The 21,195-nt window shown below is 37.7% G+C and overlaps 1 protein-coding gene across 1 annotated transcript in view; it reads left to right on the top strand.

The window, feature by feature from the left end:
* Positions 1 to 204: 204 nt before the first annotated feature.
* TTK (TTK protein kinase) overlaps positions 205 to 21,195 on the top strand; it is a 36,055-nt gene continuing 15,064 nt past the window's right edge. Inside the window, exons 1-13 of the mRNA XM_064169150.1 lie at positions 205 to 380; positions 3,274 to 3,418; positions 3,681 to 3,906; positions 7,058 to 7,164; positions 12,553 to 12,696; positions 13,884 to 13,992; positions 14,084 to 14,159; positions 14,238 to 14,338; positions 14,996 to 15,083; positions 16,358 to 16,448; positions 18,965 to 19,146; positions 19,233 to 19,369; positions 20,873 to 20,993. Coding sequence (XP_064025220.1) covers positions 3,274 to 3,418; positions 3,681 to 3,906; positions 7,058 to 7,164; positions 12,553 to 12,696; positions 13,884 to 13,992; positions 14,084 to 14,159; positions 14,238 to 14,338; positions 14,996 to 15,083; positions 16,358 to 16,448; positions 18,965 to 19,146; positions 19,233 to 19,369; positions 20,873 to 20,993 — 1,527 coding nt within the window. The 5' untranslated portion in view covers positions 205 to 380. The remainder of the gene's footprint in view (positions 381 to 3,273; positions 3,419 to 3,680; positions 3,907 to 7,057; positions 7,165 to 12,552; positions 12,697 to 13,883; positions 13,993 to 14,083; positions 14,160 to 14,237; positions 14,339 to 14,995; positions 15,084 to 16,357; positions 16,449 to 18,964; positions 19,147 to 19,232; positions 19,370 to 20,872; positions 20,994 to 21,195) is intronic.

Genomic DNA, 21,195 nt, shown 5'->3' with positions numbered 1-21,195 from the left:
AACAAGCTGACACATTTGGAAATGTTTGCCCTCAGTCCAGAAGTAATCTCTGTGCTTTTTTGTTCTTTTTTCTATTACTAAGGATAGTTCTATTGGTTTAATTGAAACTGTATTTCATGGATATCGTGAAGACTAGGCAAGTTCACAGGATACTCTGGTACTCATTTACTTTTCAACCTCTAACTATTCATTGTTTTGATACAGAGGAACTTTTTCAAAATGAAAAGCTACATGTCTGACCTCTGTTGGATTCTTGAAGTTGTCTGAGAAGCCCGACCCTCATCCACGTTGTTTTTGATAAGACATTTACATACTGTAGGAGAGATTTTCTGCATATACTACAAGTCAAACCCGGAACAGCTAAGCAGCGCACCAGAAATGTAAGTTGTTTTGAGTATTGATGACAACTCAGATCACATTTATGCAGAAAATGTTTTTGTGGCTTTTCTTTGTTTGTTTGTTTTGTTGTTGCATATGGGTTTTGGTTTCTTGTTTGTGGGTTTTTCGGGTGTTGCTTTTTCAATCTATGTTTGTAAAGCTTTCACGGCAGAATAATGAACCTATTATGTTAAGGAAAGTATGTGTTAAAAATTCCCAGATAGATTTTTTTTTTTTTTTTTTTTTTAAACAATGATTATTAAACATGAGGTAGATTTCTTTTGACCTTTATGGTGATTCAGATTCTGGAGAATCTGACTGTATCCATACTTGGAGAGAATGGACACAGTTCATGGATAGCTCTTCAGTCATATTCTCTCATAAACAGGAGATTTGGAATCTCTGAGTTCTTGTAGACCCTTCTGTGTTTATAAAAAGCCAAACTCTGGTAGGTACCAAAATCTTCCTTATGCAAGGAAAACAATATTTGTCTCTCTGAAGTAAAAGTATCCTAATAACTGGCTGTGAACAGACTGTTACAGCCACCACCTATGGAATTCTTAGCAACTTGGCTGCCAAAAGGTGGGTTGCTAGACAGAGCCAGTCTCTCAATAGACACAGCTGTTGGTTTTTTTTTTCTCAGTACTCTCACTGTTTAGGGTAAAGCAACTATTAAGGGAAGTTCAAAATGAGTACTGAAATTAGAATTTATTCAATGAACTGCTTTTTAAAAAGATAACAAATCTTAGTTCAGTGAAACAAACTTATTTTGGATAGCCCTGACTTAGCATTCTGTCTTGAACTTTTGTGGTCTGTGAAGTCTTGCTTACAGCTGTAGTTGGGGGATCCTTCTACTTTTCTTAGACCACTGATAATACTTCATTTTGTAACAAAAGGGAAGAAGCCACTTTAAGAATGTAGTGGGGTTTTGCTTTTCTGCAAAGACTTTTCAAAGCCATGTATTGAAATCTGACCAGAGTCCCAAGGATTGTTGGTAGTGATCATGTAGATGGTGCTTTTGCCAGGCTTAAATCTCGGAGCTGACACACAAACCCCCTGCTTTGAACTTGCTAAACCAACATTTCTAGGGAGACAAGTCTAGGCTTAATATTCTTGGTGGGCTGTTTCTAGTACAGGAAGAACATGAAATATTCCTACTTCTGCTATGTAAGCAAGCTCTGTAAACATGACAGTCTTTCTGGTTTACAGTCTGCTTGAGGAAAGCTGTGAGTCTGTTGCCTTAAAAGAAATAGAAACTATGTTGATTAATGCTTGAAAAAGTAGTTGACACTTTTGAAAGTGGTGCTGGATTTGGTTTTGTTGATAGTGGAATTTATTCCATTTAATTATCTATCAGTAATTAACCTAAACCAGATTTAATCTCTCTGGGGCTTCTAGCAAATTTTCATTGACTTTTTATAACCTGAGGAAAAAAATAACCAACAAGTCACTGTGAAAACAAACTTAGATTAAATAGTTTCAAATAAAGACTATCCAGAATGTGTTACATTCCATGTTTCTGGGCCCAGCTTCATGATAATCAGGAAGTCAGGTTACCTGGATATGTCCTTAATTCACCACAGATTTTAAACATGAAAATTCTGCTCTTAAGGTGCATGGAACATTGATGAATGGAGGGAAAGCTGTGTTTTTAATAACATTTTAGCATTTTGGCTTGTAGGCAAAAAGGAGAAAAAACAGGTTTTCTTCAGTTTATTTTAGCACTCTTGCTCTGCGCAGACTGCATAGATTCTTGGCTATATTTGTGTTGGCATGTTAAAGCAGTAAGGGTGTCTCCTGAAGGATGGGGATTGTCAGGATGGGATAAGCTTGTGCTAAATAGGATGTGGAAGTTTGCTTGTGGTGTACAGATTTGGCTATCTAAAGTAGGAAGTAACTACATCTGGCAATCTATTACAGAGATGTGCACATAACAGTTAAGAACATAGGAAATTGTGTTAATGGCTTCTAGAGTATTAATAGACTACTGTGATAGAAAGAGGATTTCAGGTGAGAAGGTGGCCAAAATTGGAAAGTTTCAAGTGAAAAGACAGGAGGAAAAATGCCAATTTTCTCAGGTCCTTGCCTGTGCTGCATCTGAAATGCTGCGTGTGTGTTCTTCCACTAGCTCTGCTGGAAAAAAGATCCAAGATTTTTGTGTATCCTCACCAGATATTTTACCACAGCGGTGGTTTTCAGCATTCAATGGTTGGTGTTGGAGAAAAACAATACCATTAAAACCTCAAGTATATAGTATCAAGTTTTCTTCCAATGTGAAAAATGTTTAAGGGAGGAGTGCATGTGGGGGTCTAACCCAACTTACAGGTGTCATCAAAGGAAAGTCTCTCCTTCCTACCTTTCCTTTCTCATGTTTGTATGGTGACACAGTTGAGAGCAGGAAAAATACCAAGGAAAAAGATAAAAGCTTTGCCCCTATTTTGTGTTGCTTTCTATTGGGATTTATCCTTGAGACATGTCACCATGAAGTCTGACAAGGGCTTGTTCCTCTGCTATTCAAGAGAATAGCAGAAATGTATGGCTGGGGGAGAGCTGCCTCTTAGCTGTCCTAATCTAGGGATTTGAGATGTGCTTTAATACAGTAGGCTCATAACTATTGAGGCAACATATCCCACCCCACATTTTATTTAAACACTGGATGTACTTGATTGGAAAGGGCTACTGAACTAGTCAGTATCTGACTGATTCCTTTGCTCCTTTAAGCTCTTTTCTGCCGGGAAGTTCATTTGCTTAGCCACGTTGACAAAGGCTAATGCAATATTTTTGTTTTGTAAATTGATTTAGTTTGGAGCTGCAAAATTCCCCCAGGGTAATTCCAGTTAGGGTGATCTGAAACTGGGCTATTGGCCTCACTGGATTTTAACCTTTTGCCTGCAGATGGAGGAAGAAGACCTACGTGAAAGAGGATTGCCACAAATTGCTTCAATCATGAATAGAGTTAGAGACTTGAGAAACAAATACAGAAATGAAGATAATGTGACAGATGAGCTTAACTGCACCAAAATCTCAGCTGATACAACAGGTGTGTGTTTCTATTAGTTGTCACTTATGCAACAGATCTTAATCTAGATTGAGCAAAAGAACCTTTAATTGAAAGGTATCAAGGTTTAGCATTTCTTCAGTATTAATGACCACAAAATAGTTTCTTCTCTTGTTCTTCAATCAGCTGTGTTCTGATTGTGTTGAAAAGAAATCCCTATCTGTCTTATGTGAAAGCTTCTCAAAAGTACTTTACTCTGTTTGCTGCAGTTTTAATCAAGCTCCTTTGTTTTCTTTTCTGTAAGACAACTCTGGAACTGTTAATCAAATAATGATGACAACAAATAATCCAGAAGATTGGCTGTGTTTTTTGCTTAAACTGGAGAAAAAGGGTATTCCTCAGATGGATGGTAGCCTGCTGAATAGACTCATTGGGCGTTACAGTCAAGCAGTGACTGCGTTACCTGCAGAGAAGCATAGTCAGGACGAGAACTATGCTCGCATCCTTGTGAGATTTGCTGAGTTGAAAATGTAAGTACAGATTTTCAGTACAAGAACTCATCATTAAGAATTTTATAGTTGGATGGTGATAAAACCAGTCTGGTTTTGTTGTTTCTGCAACAAGTTATCATTTTAAATTTGAGTGTTTTCATATTGGTGTCTTGAATCTCTGCATCTTTTGCTAGTTAGCTTATCTGTTGCCTCCACAGCACTTAGGTTTTTCGTATATGCTAATAAATGTTTGGTCAGAGCTGATGGACTTAGAGGTTAACACTTTCTGCCTTCTAATGTACGTAAGGAAATAGCATCAGACCCCTTTTTTTCCCTCTGCTTTATACCTCAATTGGAAAGAAGCCACATGAGTGAAATCTGATACATCTTTGGGTAGTTATAACCTGTGTATTAAATTGTGTATTGTCAGGATTAATTTCCGTGTGGACTTCTATAACGGATGGTTAGATAGTTTGCTGTTATTTAACCCATCTAGTCAACCCATAGTGGTCCATCCTTGTCCAGTCTACTTTCTTGCTTACAGCTTTCTCCCAGCTGCCTTAGAGCAGGAGGAATCACTCAGAACATTCTATACTTTAATAATTTGGAAATCAGGGTGGTTTTTGGTGGTGATTTCTTCTTTTATTCAGCCCACGTTGGAGCAGTATCATTGTTGAGATGTGTTCAGACGTAACTCGGAACAGAGGTATAACATGATTTTTTTTTTTAAAGGAGTTCTTTTGTCGCATGAAATATTGCAGCAAGAGCTGTAATGCATTCTAGCATTCTGAACAGAGTTGAGCAGGTAGTCTTCCAGTGAATATAGCTTTTTTTTCCATTTCTTGTATGTTTTCCTGTTTGGCTTTCTGGCAGGTGGCTTGATCCTGCAGTATGATATCTGTTTCTTTTGTCCATGCTATCATTTGCATGGATCTTGCTGCATCCATGTTTACTAAAAGCATACAGTGGCAGTAATCTGTTCAATCTACTGTTGAGAAACAAGCAGGAGTGAATAATGACCTGCTGTGAATCCTTAGTATCTTGAAGAGGTAAGGTGCTCTTGTGGAAAAAAACGTATCTTCCAGAAAGACCTCTTATCTTTAAAGACAGTAAGAAATGGACTTCTTGTTCAATGGCTAGTTGAACTTCCTCAGAACCAATTGTAACATAAGGTTTCAGTTCATACTTTCTGCTGTTGCAATTGAGGCCAGAATTTGCATAGGTGTTCTGATACCACCTTTGATGGATGAAAAAAGGTGCTTTTCACCAGAGTTCTGCTTGTTCTCTTAAATGTTCCACTTGACAGGAAAAGCAAGTTGGGGCATGATAAACTTGAGAAGCAGTGACAAGGGCTTGAAATTTTAGTGTCTGTCATCATCAACACTGTCCTCAGATCAAAGCTGGATTATTCCACTCTTGTTACTGGACCTGTATTGTCCTGGTATCTCCTCTAGCTGCGTTCTGATTATGCCAAATCACTTAATTGCTCTGATAGTGAGGTTAGTTGAAGAACCTTTGCCTGTACTGTGGTACAAGAGAACAGTCAGCTGCATCTGTGACTGATTATTCCCATTGCACACTAGCTATGCTAGGCCTGCTTTAGTGTTATGATTCTGGCTGTAGGACAGTGCCACCAAGTGTGTGGCATTTGGTGCCTGTTGTGAACGTTAGGTCTTGGTTTGCATATTGCTATCCAAGTCATTGCTGCTTTACCTATAGGAACTTAACATTTTGGAATGTCACACAGTGTCACCTTGCCTGGAGATAGCTTATTCTCTGCCTGTCCCATTGCTTTGGATGATCAGAGTAGTGTTTAGTTAACGTGCCTAAGCCATGATGAAGACTTTTTTTCCCCTTCATTTTTAATTCCATGGAGTCTTTCTGGAAATAGTGGTTTGGGTTTGTTTTTTTTTGCTTTCAGTGTTGTATTTTTCTGTACTTTTGCTGTTAAGCCTCTGTCATACATTTTTCACTATCCTCTCTTCTAAATACTACCTTTTGCTTACCTGTTGAACCAAGGCTGAATTTTTGGAAGCATCTCCTTTATTTCTTGACTAACATTTTTATTACTGAAAATCTTTAATATTAAAAAGGAAGATTTGAAAGAGAGAGAGTCCATTGAAATGTCATGTGAGTTTATTTCATGGTGATATACATTTGGGCCTTCTCTATCTTGATTATTTTTCTGAAGCTGTAGAATGTTTGAATGTTGTTGTACTGTATGTGTCTGAGCTGTCCTACTTAGCAATCTTTTGTTGAAAGTAAAACAAGGATTAAAGTTTAGCAGAAGTGAAGAAACTAAAATATGAAATATCTTGTCTGCACTTTGTGGCACATCTACACATTTTGGAAGTATAGCATATTAGCTATTGCTTCTTCTGATGTGTGTGTAGAAAATGGGCTTAAATCTACCTGGTGCTACCAAATGTAACTGACAAGACTGTTGCCTCAAGATATGAGTATGAGAGAATGAATTCCCTGTATCTTCCAAAGACTATGTTCCTACAAAACAGGAACAGAGGTAGCTGTTGGATACATGCTCTTGTGGTCCAGTTTTCTATGGGTATGGTATTACAGATGTGCCAATAGAAACAACTCTTCAGTAACTTATATCCCTGCTAAGGGAGTCTGACTTTGATGAAGTTGCAGAAGCTCTTTGATGTAAAAAAAACTTGACCTTAAGTGGAATTTTGGAGTTCAGTTCTGCTCTAATGGATGGGAAATTTGGTGACTATATTGCTGGAGGATGTAACTAATAATATATACAGTATTTCTTCTGACTTGATTACTATGATCCGTTTTTTCAGACTTGGTGTTTACAAAGTGATGTCCTTCTTGTCTCTCCTGAACTGCAGCCTCCTTAGTGTAGGAGTGGATGCATCTAGAAGAATGATTTTTCTCTGGATAGTACCAGCATGTAGCTTGGAAGGGCTACAAGTGTGTGCTCTGTGCAAGTTAGTGGGTGTTAAGAATTATCTACATGTGTTGAGGAATAATATAAGCAGTGAGCAAGAACGAGTCCTTAATCTTTCTGCTTCAGATTTAAGCACATTCTGGCTTTTGGAAGGGGTCAGTTCTGTATCTTTCTATTGGCATTTTAAGACTTTACAGCTGAAGATGGATTGCTTTTTGAGAACTACCTAAAGCAGGCTCTTCATTTCGTGTAACTGTTGATATGCTGTCTTTACAGTCTTCAAGATCCAGAGGAGGCACGGGACCAGTTTCATCTGGCCAGACTGAACTGCAAGAAATTCGCTTTTGTGCATGTGGCTTTTGCACAATTTGAGCTATCACAAGGTGTGTAAAAACAAAAATCCCAACCAGACAGTCAAATAAACACCTAGTTGGTTTTGCTGTTCTCTGGTGTTATACATTTTGTTGTTTTGAACTTCTGTTACATAATCTGCAAGGAAACTTGATAAGTATCAGAAGAAAAATCTGGTGATGTTCTTCTTTTAATTGGAATTTAATCAGAACATGTGTTTTTTAATGGAAATGTGTTTGCAGTTCTAAGAGGCTTTTCCTCTTCAGAAATAACTTTCAACCAAGATGAAAACCAGCAGTCGTTTCTCCTGTTGTTTCTTTTTTTAAGCTTAGATATTGCAGATGAGTAAGGCTCTTACTGTGTTGAAAAATTAATGCTCAAATTTGGATGGTAATTTCACTACAGATACTTTAAGCTTGCAGAAGAAATTCTGTCTTCTAAACAGCAACTGTAGATGCATTACTTCTGTTAAATCAAAATATACCATAAATGTGCAATCTGGTTCCATTAGATCTTTTTTCATGTCACTCAGGTTAAGTAGGTAGCAATTAGATTTTAATTGATTCTTTTCCTGATGAACATTTATGTTGGGACAACAGAGACAGTTTATAGCTTCTGTTGCTTCATAAATGCTGTGGATTGACTTCTTTGCTGGTTTTGTAGATGCTGTGTTCCAGTCAGCTGAAGTGGGGGTGCCATTTGTCAGTGTTTGAAACAGAATGGTAGTTTTGTGTTATATGGTACCATACAGCAATGTTTTAGGCAAGATTCTGATATGATAGTGATGTCTGTCAAAAATTCTAGTGATCTTTATTAAGGTGCCTTTTTTTATCCTGTTTATTGATGTACTGGATTTGGCCCAGGTAGAATTGGTTTTCTTAACAGCTCATATCATCCTGTGGTTTGGATTTCTGACCGTAACAGTGTGTTGGTAACATACCAATGCTTTAACTGCTGCTGAGCAATGCTTGCACAGTGTCAAGAATTTCTGTCTCTTGCTTGATCTCTCTTCTGCTCAGCATCTGGGGCTGGATAAGAGGCTGGCAAGCAGCTGAGGCAGCTGACTAGAACTGACCAGAGGGATACTCTGTGCCATATAACATCATGCTCAGCATTAAAAAACTGGAGGATAGTCTTTCCATGCTAGCAGATGCTTGGAAACTGTCTGGGTGTTGGCCTGCTGGAAGGAGATGATGTCTGATTGTCTTTGCATTGCTTGGTGTTTGTTTTTTTTTTTTTTTTTTTTTTTTTTTTTTTTTTTTTTTTCCCCTTTTGCTTATTTAACTATCAAGTTGCTTCTTTGGTTTTGCTCAGTGAATCATAAAACAATTTCAGTCAAAGACATTAAAGATTGAGTCCAACCATTCTCTTAACTCTACCAAGTTTGATGCTAAATCCTGCCCCTTTGCTCCACATCTCTGTGCATCTTTTAAACACCTCCAAGGATGGGGATCCCTCCCTGTGGAGCTTATTCCAGTGCTGAGAATCCTGACAGGGAAGAAGTTTCTTCTAATGTCCTATGTAAACCTCCCTTAATGAGCTTGAGGCCATTTTCTCTCATCACTTATTACTAGGGAGAAGAGACCAATCCCCACCTTGCTACAACCTCTTTTTAGGTAGTTGTAGAGAGCAATGAGGTCTCCGCTCAGCGTCCTTTCTTCCAGGCTAAACAACCACAGTTCCCTCTGCTTCTTTTCATAAGACATCCTTACAGAATGATACAATGGTTTAGGTTGGAAGGGACCTTAAAGATCATCTAATTTCAACCCTGCTGCATTGGGTAGGCATAACTCCCACCGGATCAGGTTACTCAAGGCCACCACCATCTTTGCCCTCTTTTGGACTTGCTTCAGGTCTCCATGTCTCTTGTAGTGAGGGGTTCTAGAGCTCTCTCTCTAGACTGTCCTAGTCTTTTCAAGTTATAGTCTAACCTGTCTAGAACAGTGTCATCAATACTCTACCAATAATCCACAAAGTTCACCTGGCCTTATGTCATTTGTTTCCTGTCATGTAGGGAAGGTGGCTGTGGTACTTGTCAGAAATGTTGTGCTGACTACCCACAGGATTGGGTGTTTGGGTGTCTTTTTGTGGGTGATTTGGGCAGTGATCCATGTCACTTTATGCAGCCTGCTTATCTTCTCCCTTTAACAGCTTGCTCTTTCCAGAAAGAAAAGCATATTCCATTAAAACTCTTATCTTTGAATAGAAGCAGCCATGGCAGATACATTTTCATATTTTTCTGCCTTTTTTTTTTCCTGCATGGTTTTAATCAGTACCAAGCACTTGGTGCCATGGTCTAGCCTTGAGCTCTGTGGTAAAGGGTTGGACTTGATGATCTGTGAGGTCTCTTCCAACCCTGATGATACTGATACTGTGATACTGATACATGCAAACTGTTGTGTATTACTTAATATGAGACATTCTCCCAAAATTTAGCTACGACAAGTAATTAAAGGAGATGGAATTATTCTACAGTCTGGGTTCTGAATACATCTTGCTAGATGTTATTCTTTACATTTACTTTGTTTGCTTATAGATAAAACCACTAACAGTGGAAAATACTTTCAGCCAAGTACTTTTTTTGACTGTACTGTAGGGTACAGAGTTTAGATGTGTGAAGTGTGTCCCATGAAGCAGAGCCACTGTATTAAAATTGGACAGCAAATACTTATTTGTCTCCTACTTAGGTTTTCCTTTTTTATTTCTAAATTTACTTGTAAGGGAGGACAAAAGACTGAAAATCCTGCCTCAGAAATACATACCATGTGAAATAATTGGTGGATGCTGGGTGTGATTCCTTCACAGGATAAGAATAAGGCAATTTGCATGTTTGTGACTTAATTCCAATTTTTCTGTTTCGGATGAGTTATCTGACTGGTCTTGCTTTAATATGTACTTGTGGTGTTGAACTCATTTGTTACTTTTTACTACTGTTTATAATTTTCATGAGCACTGCATGCTGGTTAAAGATTATAAAACAGTAATACTGCAATAATCAAGATATTGTCAAATAAGTGTAATAAGCAAAACCTGTTGTGCAACTTAGTATAGAAATGTTACCAGTGACTAAATGCATCCTTCTATCACAATCATTTTGTGAATTTAATTACCCCGTAGCTATGGGATGTGTTCATGCAATAATCTCTTTGACAGCAAATAGTCAATGTAAAATGAAATCCTAATTCCAAAGGAGTAAGACATTTATGATTGGCTCAGATTTTATCGCCAATGTGCTGTCTGATTTGTATCTGTTACCCTTTAGATGATTGCCATCCCTGGAGGTGTTCAAGAGAAGACTGCATGAGGCACTTAGTGCCATGATCTAGTTGACTGGATAGGGCTGAGAGATAGGTTGGACTGGATGATCCTAGAGGTCTCTTCCAACCTGGTTGATTCTATGATCTGTTTGACATTTGGCAATGGAGCGGTAGTGTTCCTGCTTGGGTGCTTTGAGAAAGCATTAATATAACTTGTGAGTTGTATATTGTCACTTGGAGTGCTGCTTTTTCGCTTGAGTGCCCACTTCAGGCCAGAGGGAAAGGAGGAGGGCAGTGCTTTGTTAGCTCCTCATCCCAGTGATTTCAGCAGTCCTTTAGCATACCTGTCAGTTTCTGCTGAATTAATCCGAATTTCCCTTTGTGCTAAGGTGGAAATTAATTCACCTTCACTTCTCTGTGTTGAGGAAAAAATATGAACTAAAGCTCAAGTCAAAAGCCTAAAATTATGGCTGGGAAATTGATTTTCTTTATAAATATCTTTGACCTGGAAAGGGAATAACACAAAGGTGTGCCATTCTGTTTTGGTTTTATTTAAATGCTGAATGCAGCTTCCTTTAAATCGGTCAGATGAGGAGCTGTCTGATTTGGTGTGGCTTGGGCAGCATGCTTGAAACAAGATTTGCTGTCTATTGCTCGAAATTCATGACAATAAATCTCTGCTTTCAACTGTGTTTATATGCCTGGATGTAACATTCAAGATTTTTGTATGTGAGCTGTTGTGAAAATCACATACTTCTGGCTTTACTTTTGTGCCTTGGTTTCTCACCTGTTAGGGGGAGTAAAGTGAAGTCCCTCACTTTTTAAGGGGACTGAAGCTGCTTATTTTTCACGTGGATGTCTTGGTGTCACATTATTTAATGGGGTATATGGTACTAGGAAGCATTACTTTCATTGAGTAGGAGGTCTTGTTGAAGTAATGGGTTGTTAATAAGTGTGACTAAAGGTAGGATTCACAAAAAGAAATATCAAGTATCCACTTGTTAAGAGTTTTGGAGAAACCGTGTTTGATTTTGTGGTTAAAACCCAAGTTGTAACAAAAGGCACCAAGTTGATTTAAATAGACTGGTTTTTACTTTCACGTTTGTCTTGCTTCAGTGTCCAATATCATCCATTCAGTGCCCTTGAAGAGGCCACTTAAGTTCCTAATATACAACCCACTATTTTCCTCCATGCCTAGTGTGAGCTTCAAGTGACAGTGACATCTAGCTTATCACTGGAGATTTGAGTGCTAGTGCCCTGAAGTAGCATATTGTATAAGAAAAAATCATATGTATGTGGTACCTATAAGAATGAAGCTCACGTTTTGCTGCTTTGAACTGAGGACAATGAGCATTTGAGATTTCAAGATTAATGGCTTAAAGATTGCTCTGATGCTCTCTAAACCAAAGAATATAATCTGTTTGCGGTACACTTCCTTTCCTAATTTGACTCTTAAGATTATTTTTGTAATAGCTGTATGTGTACATGCTTATATGTAAATTGATTGCCTTTAATGTTTTGTTAGACTGCCTCTTTCCCCTGCAGTTCTCAATCTCCATTTGTGGCACTTAATAGTGAAACTGTAACAAAAAAACCCTTTTCTTTCTTTTAACTGTAGTACTGTTTAACTGAAGTAATGATGTTTGATTTAACACATGGTTTTACTTTTAATTTCTATTAAGTGCATTTAAAGATGTTTTATAATGCATATATAATAAAGTTTGTATCTAGTCAGATGTAAATGGAAGTCCAGGAAGGTCATCTTTCCTTGCTGATACTACCAGAAAAAGCTCACAAAAAACCAAAACCACAACCCCCCTGGATTTTAGAATTTCTGTTATTTCCCTGCCGTTCCTGCAATACTAAAGAAATACTGAGAATTAATTTCTGAGTTCAGAAAGCATATTTTGTGATTTGGCAGTCGCATGAAAAATTGACTTGCTTGATTAGTTTGTAACTAGTTCCAGGCACCTGTGAAGTGATTATCTGTGGGGAAAAGTGCCTCATGAATGGTAGCTTCATCTGGAGAGAATGATGCAAAGTGGACAAATGACAGCAGAGATGTTATTGCATGTTCAAAAAGGATAACAGAAGACCATGTTGTTCCAGTATATTTGTTTTTCATTTCCTTGATTTCTGAAGCCTGTTTTCCTTGCTATTTAGGAAATGTGAAGAAGTGTAAGCACCTCCTTCTGAAAGCTGTGGAGTGCTCTGCTGTTCCACCAGAAATGCTGGAAACTGCCCTACAAAACTTCCATTTGAATAAAAAACAGTTGCTTTCAGATGAAGAGAAAGAGAACTTAACAGGTAATTGCAATTCCTTAAAATGTGGGTTGAGTTTACTCATGTTGTAATCCTAGATTGAAAAAAGATCTTTCTATGTTTGTCTCTTCCAGATGCAAACTCAATTTGCTGTTGTCTAAAGCAGGCATCTTTTATCTGCAATATCCTTATTCCAAAGAGGCACCTTTATCCGTATTCCTTCAGTACTTTGTTCTATCCTCAATGCAGGGCCTGTGGTTTTGCACGAGCCATAGAGTGGTGCCTTCCCTAATTTTGCAGAGGGTGTTCCTCTGGTCATTAGATATTTGTACTTTCTATTGGAGCTTACAGCTGAAAATTTGAAATAAGACCTGCTGTGTTGTCGAGGAGATCTTTGAATAATCAGATGTTCATTTGAATTTTAAAAAGAGCTTGTCAGGAAAAATAATAATGTAAGAGGTTAGTGTATATCTGAAGGCTCTTAACAGCTTGCACTGCACAATGTTCACTAAAAACGAGATTAAGCTACTTGTTCTGTGTTGTAACAAGAACGCAATGTGTTCACAGGCAGCTACTCCAGTGTTGATGGATTTGTATTAGTGTGTTCTGACTTCTCATGGCCACTAGTTTACATGAGACTGGGCCAAAAACTGAACCCTGGGGAACATCGCCTGTGACTGGCTGCCAACTGGATTAACTTTGTTCACCACCACTCTTTGAGCCCAGCCATCCACCTAGTGCCTAACCCAGCCAAGTGTCCACTTGGAAAATCATCTTGCTCTGAGAGCATAGGTTTCTTTCTCACTCCCCCCAGATGCTATTTAATAGTTTTGGTGCTTGTATTTCTCCTCTTGCATAACATAGGTTAAGATGAACAGTGAGGATTTGTAGTTTGCTTTGACAATTTTTAGACATCTTGAATCTTCCTTTTGTGTATTTAGTTGTGGCTTACAGCTAACAACTATGCAGAAAACAAGTAGTAAATATATTTAATAATTGTTATGTGCTTATCCTGGAAAGCTCCTTTTGGTTGCAAGTCTGTGTTTTTTAATCTGAATTTTTTTAATATAGTAATGTTTGTCTAGATCAGTAGAAAATAGCAATATATCGTTAATGCTGTATTACTACAAAAGTGTATCTTTTTCAAGTGTGACTTATTATGAACAAACTCTTTTTCTTTAGAAACAAATACAAGTTGCAGTAATTTCTGAATAATTCTAATTTACCTACAGTGCCAAGTACACACGAGACTGGACCTCAGAGCACAGCTGGAAATTACACAAGCGTTAAAAAGAACGATTCCAGTGAAAATTTTTCTATTGTTACCAGACATTTGTTTGGGTAATAGCTTTATTTCTTATTTAATTTTCTAAAACCATCTCTTAAAGTAAACCAAAACACATTTACAGTGTGTTGTTTTTCTTGCCTTTAGCGGGGAGAAGTCACGGGAGCTTGATGCTCTAGTGAATAACCACAATCCACTGAGACCACTAGACAAAAGTAACCAGGTAGACTATGCACCACTTTGCTTCAGAATTGCAAACTCCTCTGCTTTGCACATCTGATAACTTCCACTTTGCTCTTAGGTCTGTCCCTTTGGGAGGGTTCCTGTTCAACTAGTAAGTGATGATGATGAGGAGGATGTGAAAGCGATGGATGTCCCATTTACAGCTAGTGTTATGAAGAGGTATGGTTATTTATTTGGATAGTGAAAATGTCAGGTGCTAATGTTGTAGCTAACTGGCAAATAGCCACTACAGTTGCAAAAGGTATTGCAATACCCAGTTTCCTAATGTACTGCTCAAGTCTTTGTAAGGGAGCATGCAGAGGTCAGTCTCCTGCTCTGGCTAATCAGCTGAATCGAAATGGAGACTAACACCCAAAAAAATGTATTCAAAAGAACTTTACATTTTTGTGTTGCATGTTCTCAGACGTGAGATTGTCTTGTGACTTCTAAAAGAATTTTATATCCTCACTCTTGACCTATGATAGCAATTATATTCAGCAAGTGATTATGCTCACTTTGTTATGAACTAAACTTTGCTACATGCTACCTGACTGTAGCAGAGCTAGGAATTAAACAGAGGAGAAAGCTTCCCTCCAACTCTGTTCTGCTTACTTTTTTCTTACTGTTCTGATTAAATTAATGCAGAAATGGGAACTAAAAAAATGAAAAACGTAATCAGAGAGTAAAAACTGCATACTTAGCTTCTTGGACCTGCTTTTATGCATGTTTGAAACTTGTAGCCAAAAGTCTTCAAGCTACATTTTTTTGTTTGGTTCACAAAAGGCAATTGCTGCATGCCGTTGGCATGTGATGTAACTAATAATGTTATTTTAACAGGCAAATATCCAGATCCAAACGTACAGCCTTGATTGCACATTTTCCACCACCAGAACCAAAATCTTGTGGGGGTGAATTGTCTGATCAGGTAACTTAAATCTTTTTGAAATAGATGTAAGGAACTTTACCTGACTGTTTAGCAGAAAGGAGAACAGTAACACTTTTCTTTAATGAAAGAAAGAGGGTAGAATTTCACTTCAAGCAATTGTGACTGGAGATGTTAATTGTGGATTTTCAGATTTGAAAGTTGTTATGCTAAGTGGGCATTACGGAAGAGCTTTTTCTGACCCATGCATCTGATGAGAAAATGGAGTGGGTGTTGATCTTTTGTGTGATTTATGAAGCAGGAATAAACAGATTTCATCTTGACTGCAGAAGCCCTTTTGGTGTACTTAGTTTTTTTTCATGGGAAGTACTCGGTTCATTTCACCAAGCTCATTAAATGCTTTATGGAGGTACAAATTACAAGGTTTGATAGAGATTAATGTCCAGTTATGTGGTAGTTTGGGAGTTACCCACCCCTCCGACTTAAGAAAATCACCCAGACTGGACTCAGATGGCTGGAAATTAAAGAATGAAGCTATATTTATAGCTTAGCACGATATACAAGCAGATATACACAAATATATACAGTTGTATACAAATTAAAAGTAACACAGAAACACACTGCTCCTCCCAGAAACAGAGTCTCCAGGAGGGCTCCCGACCCAAACCCCCTTCTCCCTCCTTTAAGAAATAACCAGATCAACCCATGCATATCTCATGTGATAAATATGGAGATCTGGTCAGATGTCAAAAAAAAAATGGTGGCAAGGAGGTTAGAGGAAAAAGAGGTTAGGTGGATTAGGGAGTTAAAGGCAGAGTCAGCCACAGAGAGCAGACTGTCAGAAAGAAGATGCAGCCTGAAGTGGGAGCTGAGCAGAGTGTGTGTGAAGTGCCTGTCCTAGCTATATTTTGAGGAGTTGTGTTTCTCAGAAGAAGAATGGTGATATAGGTTACTGGTTTTTTTTTTTCCTTTCTTCTCACAGCTAAAGATTTAATTTCTCTTAGGAAAAATCAGCCTCAAATCGGTACAAGTTATACTTTGCACGTTCATGTCATGTGTCTTCATCCCCCCCAAACGAAAATTCAAGACTAGAAAGTGTTCAAGTTTGTTACAGTAACTCCATGATGGAAACTTGGTAGTGCTTGTCCATGTACCCTGTACTGCCTTCTGAAGCATAATGACTTTGTGGGGCATCATTTATTAATTATCATAAGGAAATGTCATTTAGGCACCATGATTGAGTTCTTTGATTTTTTTTTTTTAAAGATGCTTTTTATTTTCTTTAGTACTTACAAGAAAAAAACTTGTGGTTGCAGGTATCAGATGAGAACAGCTCAGAAACTGCTACCAATTCGACTTTAACTCTCAAAAGCAAAATGGATACAAGTCTTGTGATGAAAAGAGAAGGTAACTGTTAACATTTCAATAATATGAAATAGAAGAAGCATAGAAAATTTGCTGATCTCCATTTTAAAAATAATTAATTGCTAAATAGAATGTTCTTCAAAAAGTGGAAAAAAATGGTCTGTTTGGAACGGAGCAGTGCCTTTTTATTTCAAAACAATCCAATCACAACCCACAAAAATCGCCACTGTGACACTGTCCAAAAGCATGGAGTGCTGGGCTTGAAGTAAAATGCCAATGCATAGTGCTAATTCATTTTCCTTCACTCTAAAGAGTATGTTTGACAAATAGGCATTGAAATGGCAGTCGTGCAAGGTTTCAGGTGAAGCCTTCCCAGCCTGAGTGTATAAAGATGCTACTGGAGTGTGTGGGAACAGTGCTATGTTATACCAAAGAAAGGTGGCTGTTGGCTGAGAGAAATTCAAACAAAAGTAATCTTTAGATTTTTTTTTTTTTTAGGTAGTTTGCTTTTCATATGGCTTTCCTTGTGTATGCTCTCAGCTTGCCCTATGGATGCCATAATTCTGCTGTCTTTTGTAGAGGTTTAATCCAAGATGGTTTGGCTGAAGTAGACTTGCAGGGGAGACCATGACACTGTCTTCAACTGGAAAAAAGTGCAGAGTTCTCCCAATTTTCTCTGAATGCAGAACATCCAGTATCGTCTGTTCAGCATTGTCCATGCTGTATACCCTTTACCACATGAGAGCCTAAGTTGCTTTTTCTCCTATTGTTCATATATTAGGATTGTTCATACATCTGAATAGCTTGCTTCAGTAAGGCTTCTTTTGCCTGTCTCTTGATTTCTTCTGTTAAGTAGTTGTTGTCTTTGGCTAGCTTCACTGCCCCACATATATTTGCTTCTGAATGTTAAAATTAAATCACTTGGAGCATTTCATAACTTGCAATATAGTGCATTCCTCACCTGAGTTTTACCACAGCAGCATGTGCATGCATCTTTGGATACAGTATGGACAAATACATTTTTAATATTGTAATTAATTACTTTGTGAGGTTTGCTCAAGCATGAAAATGCTGTCAAAAAACAAATTATTTGCCCTTTTTTTCCAATGTCATGCAAAAAAATCTTTAATTATTGTCACCATATTTTCTATATACTTGGTGCAATCCAGTTTATTAACTGCAGGAATCCTTTGTGTGAGTGACACTTGTATTAAATAAGTGTTTAGAGGCCTGTTAAATTTCAGTGACAATCAAATCCACTGTCACACTTTTGATGACTGTAAATGCTCTTTCCTTAAATGGTATGGTTTCATGTATTGTAATTTTTAGAGAATAGATTTCTTTATAGAAATAGAAGTTGTGGTACCTTTTGCATGGTTGAGGTTTTTACTAGATTGTTAAGAAGCTTGGGAATTATCTTGTTTTGGAAACGGATGTGTTATGTTCCAGAAATCACTTAAGCAGAGCCTAAATATTTATCTAATGCATGATTTGACTATTGTGTGAAGTCACCCCATAGAATAGAAATGAGACCACCTTGTGTCACAGCCTGTCTGGGAGAGATTTTGAACAACTCAGATTTACAGCCAATATCTCAGGGCTGGTCAAAATTTTAAAGTTCCAACTACTGACTTAGCACCCACACAGAGAATATCGAATATGTGTGCTAATCTTTCACAGCTTCTTGCTTCTTTAGGATGTACTTGACCTTTTTGTGCTTCTTTCAAGCTTCCAGATGAGATGCTGGATGTAGCAGTTTAGTCTTTCACTAGCTGAATTCTATCCATCTTCTTTGCATGGGACACTGCTTTGTGTTTGAAAACTGAAGGGGCGCATGAAGGGATGCTTTTAGAAGCATAGAGTAGCTTGGGTTGGAAGAGACCTCGGAGATCATCTGTTCCAACCTCCCTGCCATGGGCAGCCACCTCTCAACTAGACTGCTGCTCAAGTCATCTAATCTGGCCTTGAGCACACCCAGGGAGGAGGCATTCACAACCTCTCTGGGCAGCCTATTCCAGAGTTCCCCCCACACCCTTACACTGAAGAACATTCCTAAGATCCAGTCTGAATTAGGCTGTGTTCAAGGCCTGCCCTATTCCACCAGTTCAGTATTTTATCTCCACAAAAGGAGCCACAAGGTCGAATGTGCTTTGTTTCTTTACGCTTTTTGCTTCAGCTTTAAGCTGAATTACATGTTGCCTCAGACAACAAGCTTCTAATTGCACTAAGGTTGTCTTCAATGCTTTATAAACCTGCTCAGCATCCCAGGATGTTGTAGCAAAAATTACAAATACCAACTTGTTCTGTGTATTGAAGCACACAGCTATATAGTGGTATCCTAAAGTTCCGAATAAAGTTGAGGTGTTACTAATACTGAATGAATCCTGAAGACTGCACTAATTCCTTTTAATTCCTGATTCCAGTAAATCAACTATGTTCACATATTCTGATACAGAACATGAGGTGACTGCCTAGAAACTGTGGGATAAATCTGCCAGAAACTGAAGTACTAAATACCAAGTCTTTATAATCTGTGGTTTTGGTTTTTTTTGGTTCAGAAAATAAAGTCCTGCATCAGGAGCTGAAGGTACCAGAGCCAAGGAGTCTGGAAAATCAACAGCAACAATTTCATTCTGGGGAAAGCTGTAGAAAACAATTGGAACAGATGAAACTCAACTGTGTTAGTGCCAGCAAAAAATGGCCAGTTCAAGAAGTGACACAGAAAGGCTGCTATCAAGAGGTAAATAACAGAAATATGCAGTGCTTTTCTAGCTGCAGCAACCTTACATGTTGGAAAAATGAATAATTGTGCTTTGTCGTCTGTAGATGAAACAGTCAAGCCTTGAGCAATCTGGTCATACTGTTTCAAAGGAATTATCACCATCAGATGCTGCTTCTAGGACAAGCGGTCCACCACGTGTGTCTGGAACACCAAGCACTATGTATAATGACTACATGGACTGGTGAGCCACTTTTTTCATCTGCACACTGATGGTCGTCAGTCTCTAGAAAGACTTTAGCAGTCTTCAACAGTGTTAAGTGTTTCTGATCAGATAACAAAAAGGATATCATAGTGATTCCAAGACTTATCTGTCAATTGACTGACTTGCAGATTCAGGTTGTGTTTAGGGAACTCGTCAGCTTTTCAGCACTTGTAAGTACACTATCAAATCAAGGTCTAAATGGTAGCATTTGCCTTTCTCTGCTGCTATACACTCCTCTCTTTTGGATGCCTTGTTTTTGTGGCTGATAGGCTTTTTTTACTTCAACTCTCTATTAGTCTGGTTCCTGTGATGCATCTGTGGGCTTCAATAAATGAACATACAAGGAATCTTACATATAGTTTGCAGAACTGAGCACTCGACTTGCAAAACGACTGCATGGATAACCAAATACTGTTTCAATTTAAGCAGAAACCTCAGCACATATGCTGATAAGTCTTTCTAATATATGATTACTTTTTTTTTCATATGTGTGTAGGATAAATCATATAGGGCAAGGATTTATGATGAGTAAGCACTCTTCTTGTTGGTAGGGCCTCGGTTGCTGCAGTATTTAGAATATATAGAGTGAATAAAGCATGTACTTTCATATGGAGCTTGATAAAAGTAGTCCTTGAATAGATTCTGGTTTTGCTTTTTAAAACTTTTTATGCATGTTTTTACAAATTCTCATTACTCATAGTATGTATGGCACATGGTAAATACACAGAATGGAGTGTTTTTGTGTTCAGTGAGAACTGTGCTTTTGTCTGGCTTTGCCTTTTTTTCCCCCGCAGACTTTATCATTCTTTACAAAAAAAGTGTTAGGAATAAATTTCCAGTTTTGATTTTTAGCACAGTTTTCTATAAATACTGTAGAAAAAATATTAGGAAATCTAACTAAATACAGGAAGACAAATCAAGGGAAGAAATAAACACGCACAAAGCCAAGCAACAAAAAGAACTCCAAACAGAACCAATCAAACCCAAAACAACAACAAAAATGATTTCACTCTTAGTTTTCTTAAATATACAATCCTTGTTCATACACAATGTAGTTAAAGTTCTCCAGAAACCTCTCATGATGGCCATGGAGTTTTCAGTATGCTTACTTTAAAAAGCCTCTCTATCTAAAAAGACTTTGAGTAAAGAACAATACAAGCTAAAGAAAGCTAACTGTGAGTCAGTCTTAAAGCCAGCTGGTTTAGTTATATGGTATCTTGATTGTCCAGCTTGTAATGAGTGCCAGCTATTATCTGAAAACACAGATTTCATTACTTTGTGTTTTAAGAAACATTTTCTAAGTATATTACAGTTTAAATGCACATCTAAAGGACTGCTAAACCAAGAAGTTGAGGTGGTCTTAATATTAATTACTGAAGTTAGCAGAGCTTTTGCTAATAAAAGTTAACTTTCAAGAAGCACTGATAGAATAATCTTTAAAAGAATACAACTGCTGATACAGTTAACACCTTTCTCTTTTAGTTTCAGAACACCGATTGTACAGAACAAATTTCTACCAGGTCAAATTTCTGCTTCCTACAGCCAGCTCCCATATTTTCTACCACATACTCCAAGTGGATTTCAAAATCAAACTGGTTTGCAGGTAATGACTTGAAACTGTCTTCTGCCATTTTTCAGTGCATGTATTTTCACTTCAGTTTAAATATATGCACTTGTTTGTTTTTTTTTTTAATCTAAAGTTGCTCTTTATCTTTCTGTGTGAGTAATGAGAATAAGCTATACAGACTACTTTCCAAAATAATTGCTTCTTTGTGTAAATGCCTGAATTTCAGTTAAATAAGTCA

Source organism: Pogoniulus pusillus, chromosome 31, assembly GCF_015220805.1.
Source record: "Pogoniulus pusillus isolate bPogPus1 chromosome 31, bPogPus1.pri, whole genome shotgun sequence".
NCBI classification, from domain to species: Eukaryota; Metazoa; Chordata; class Aves; order Piciformes; family Lybiidae; genus Pogoniulus; species Pogoniulus pusillus.
Note: the sequence above shows the minus strand (reverse complement) of the source record. Positions and strands in the feature narration are given on the sequence as shown.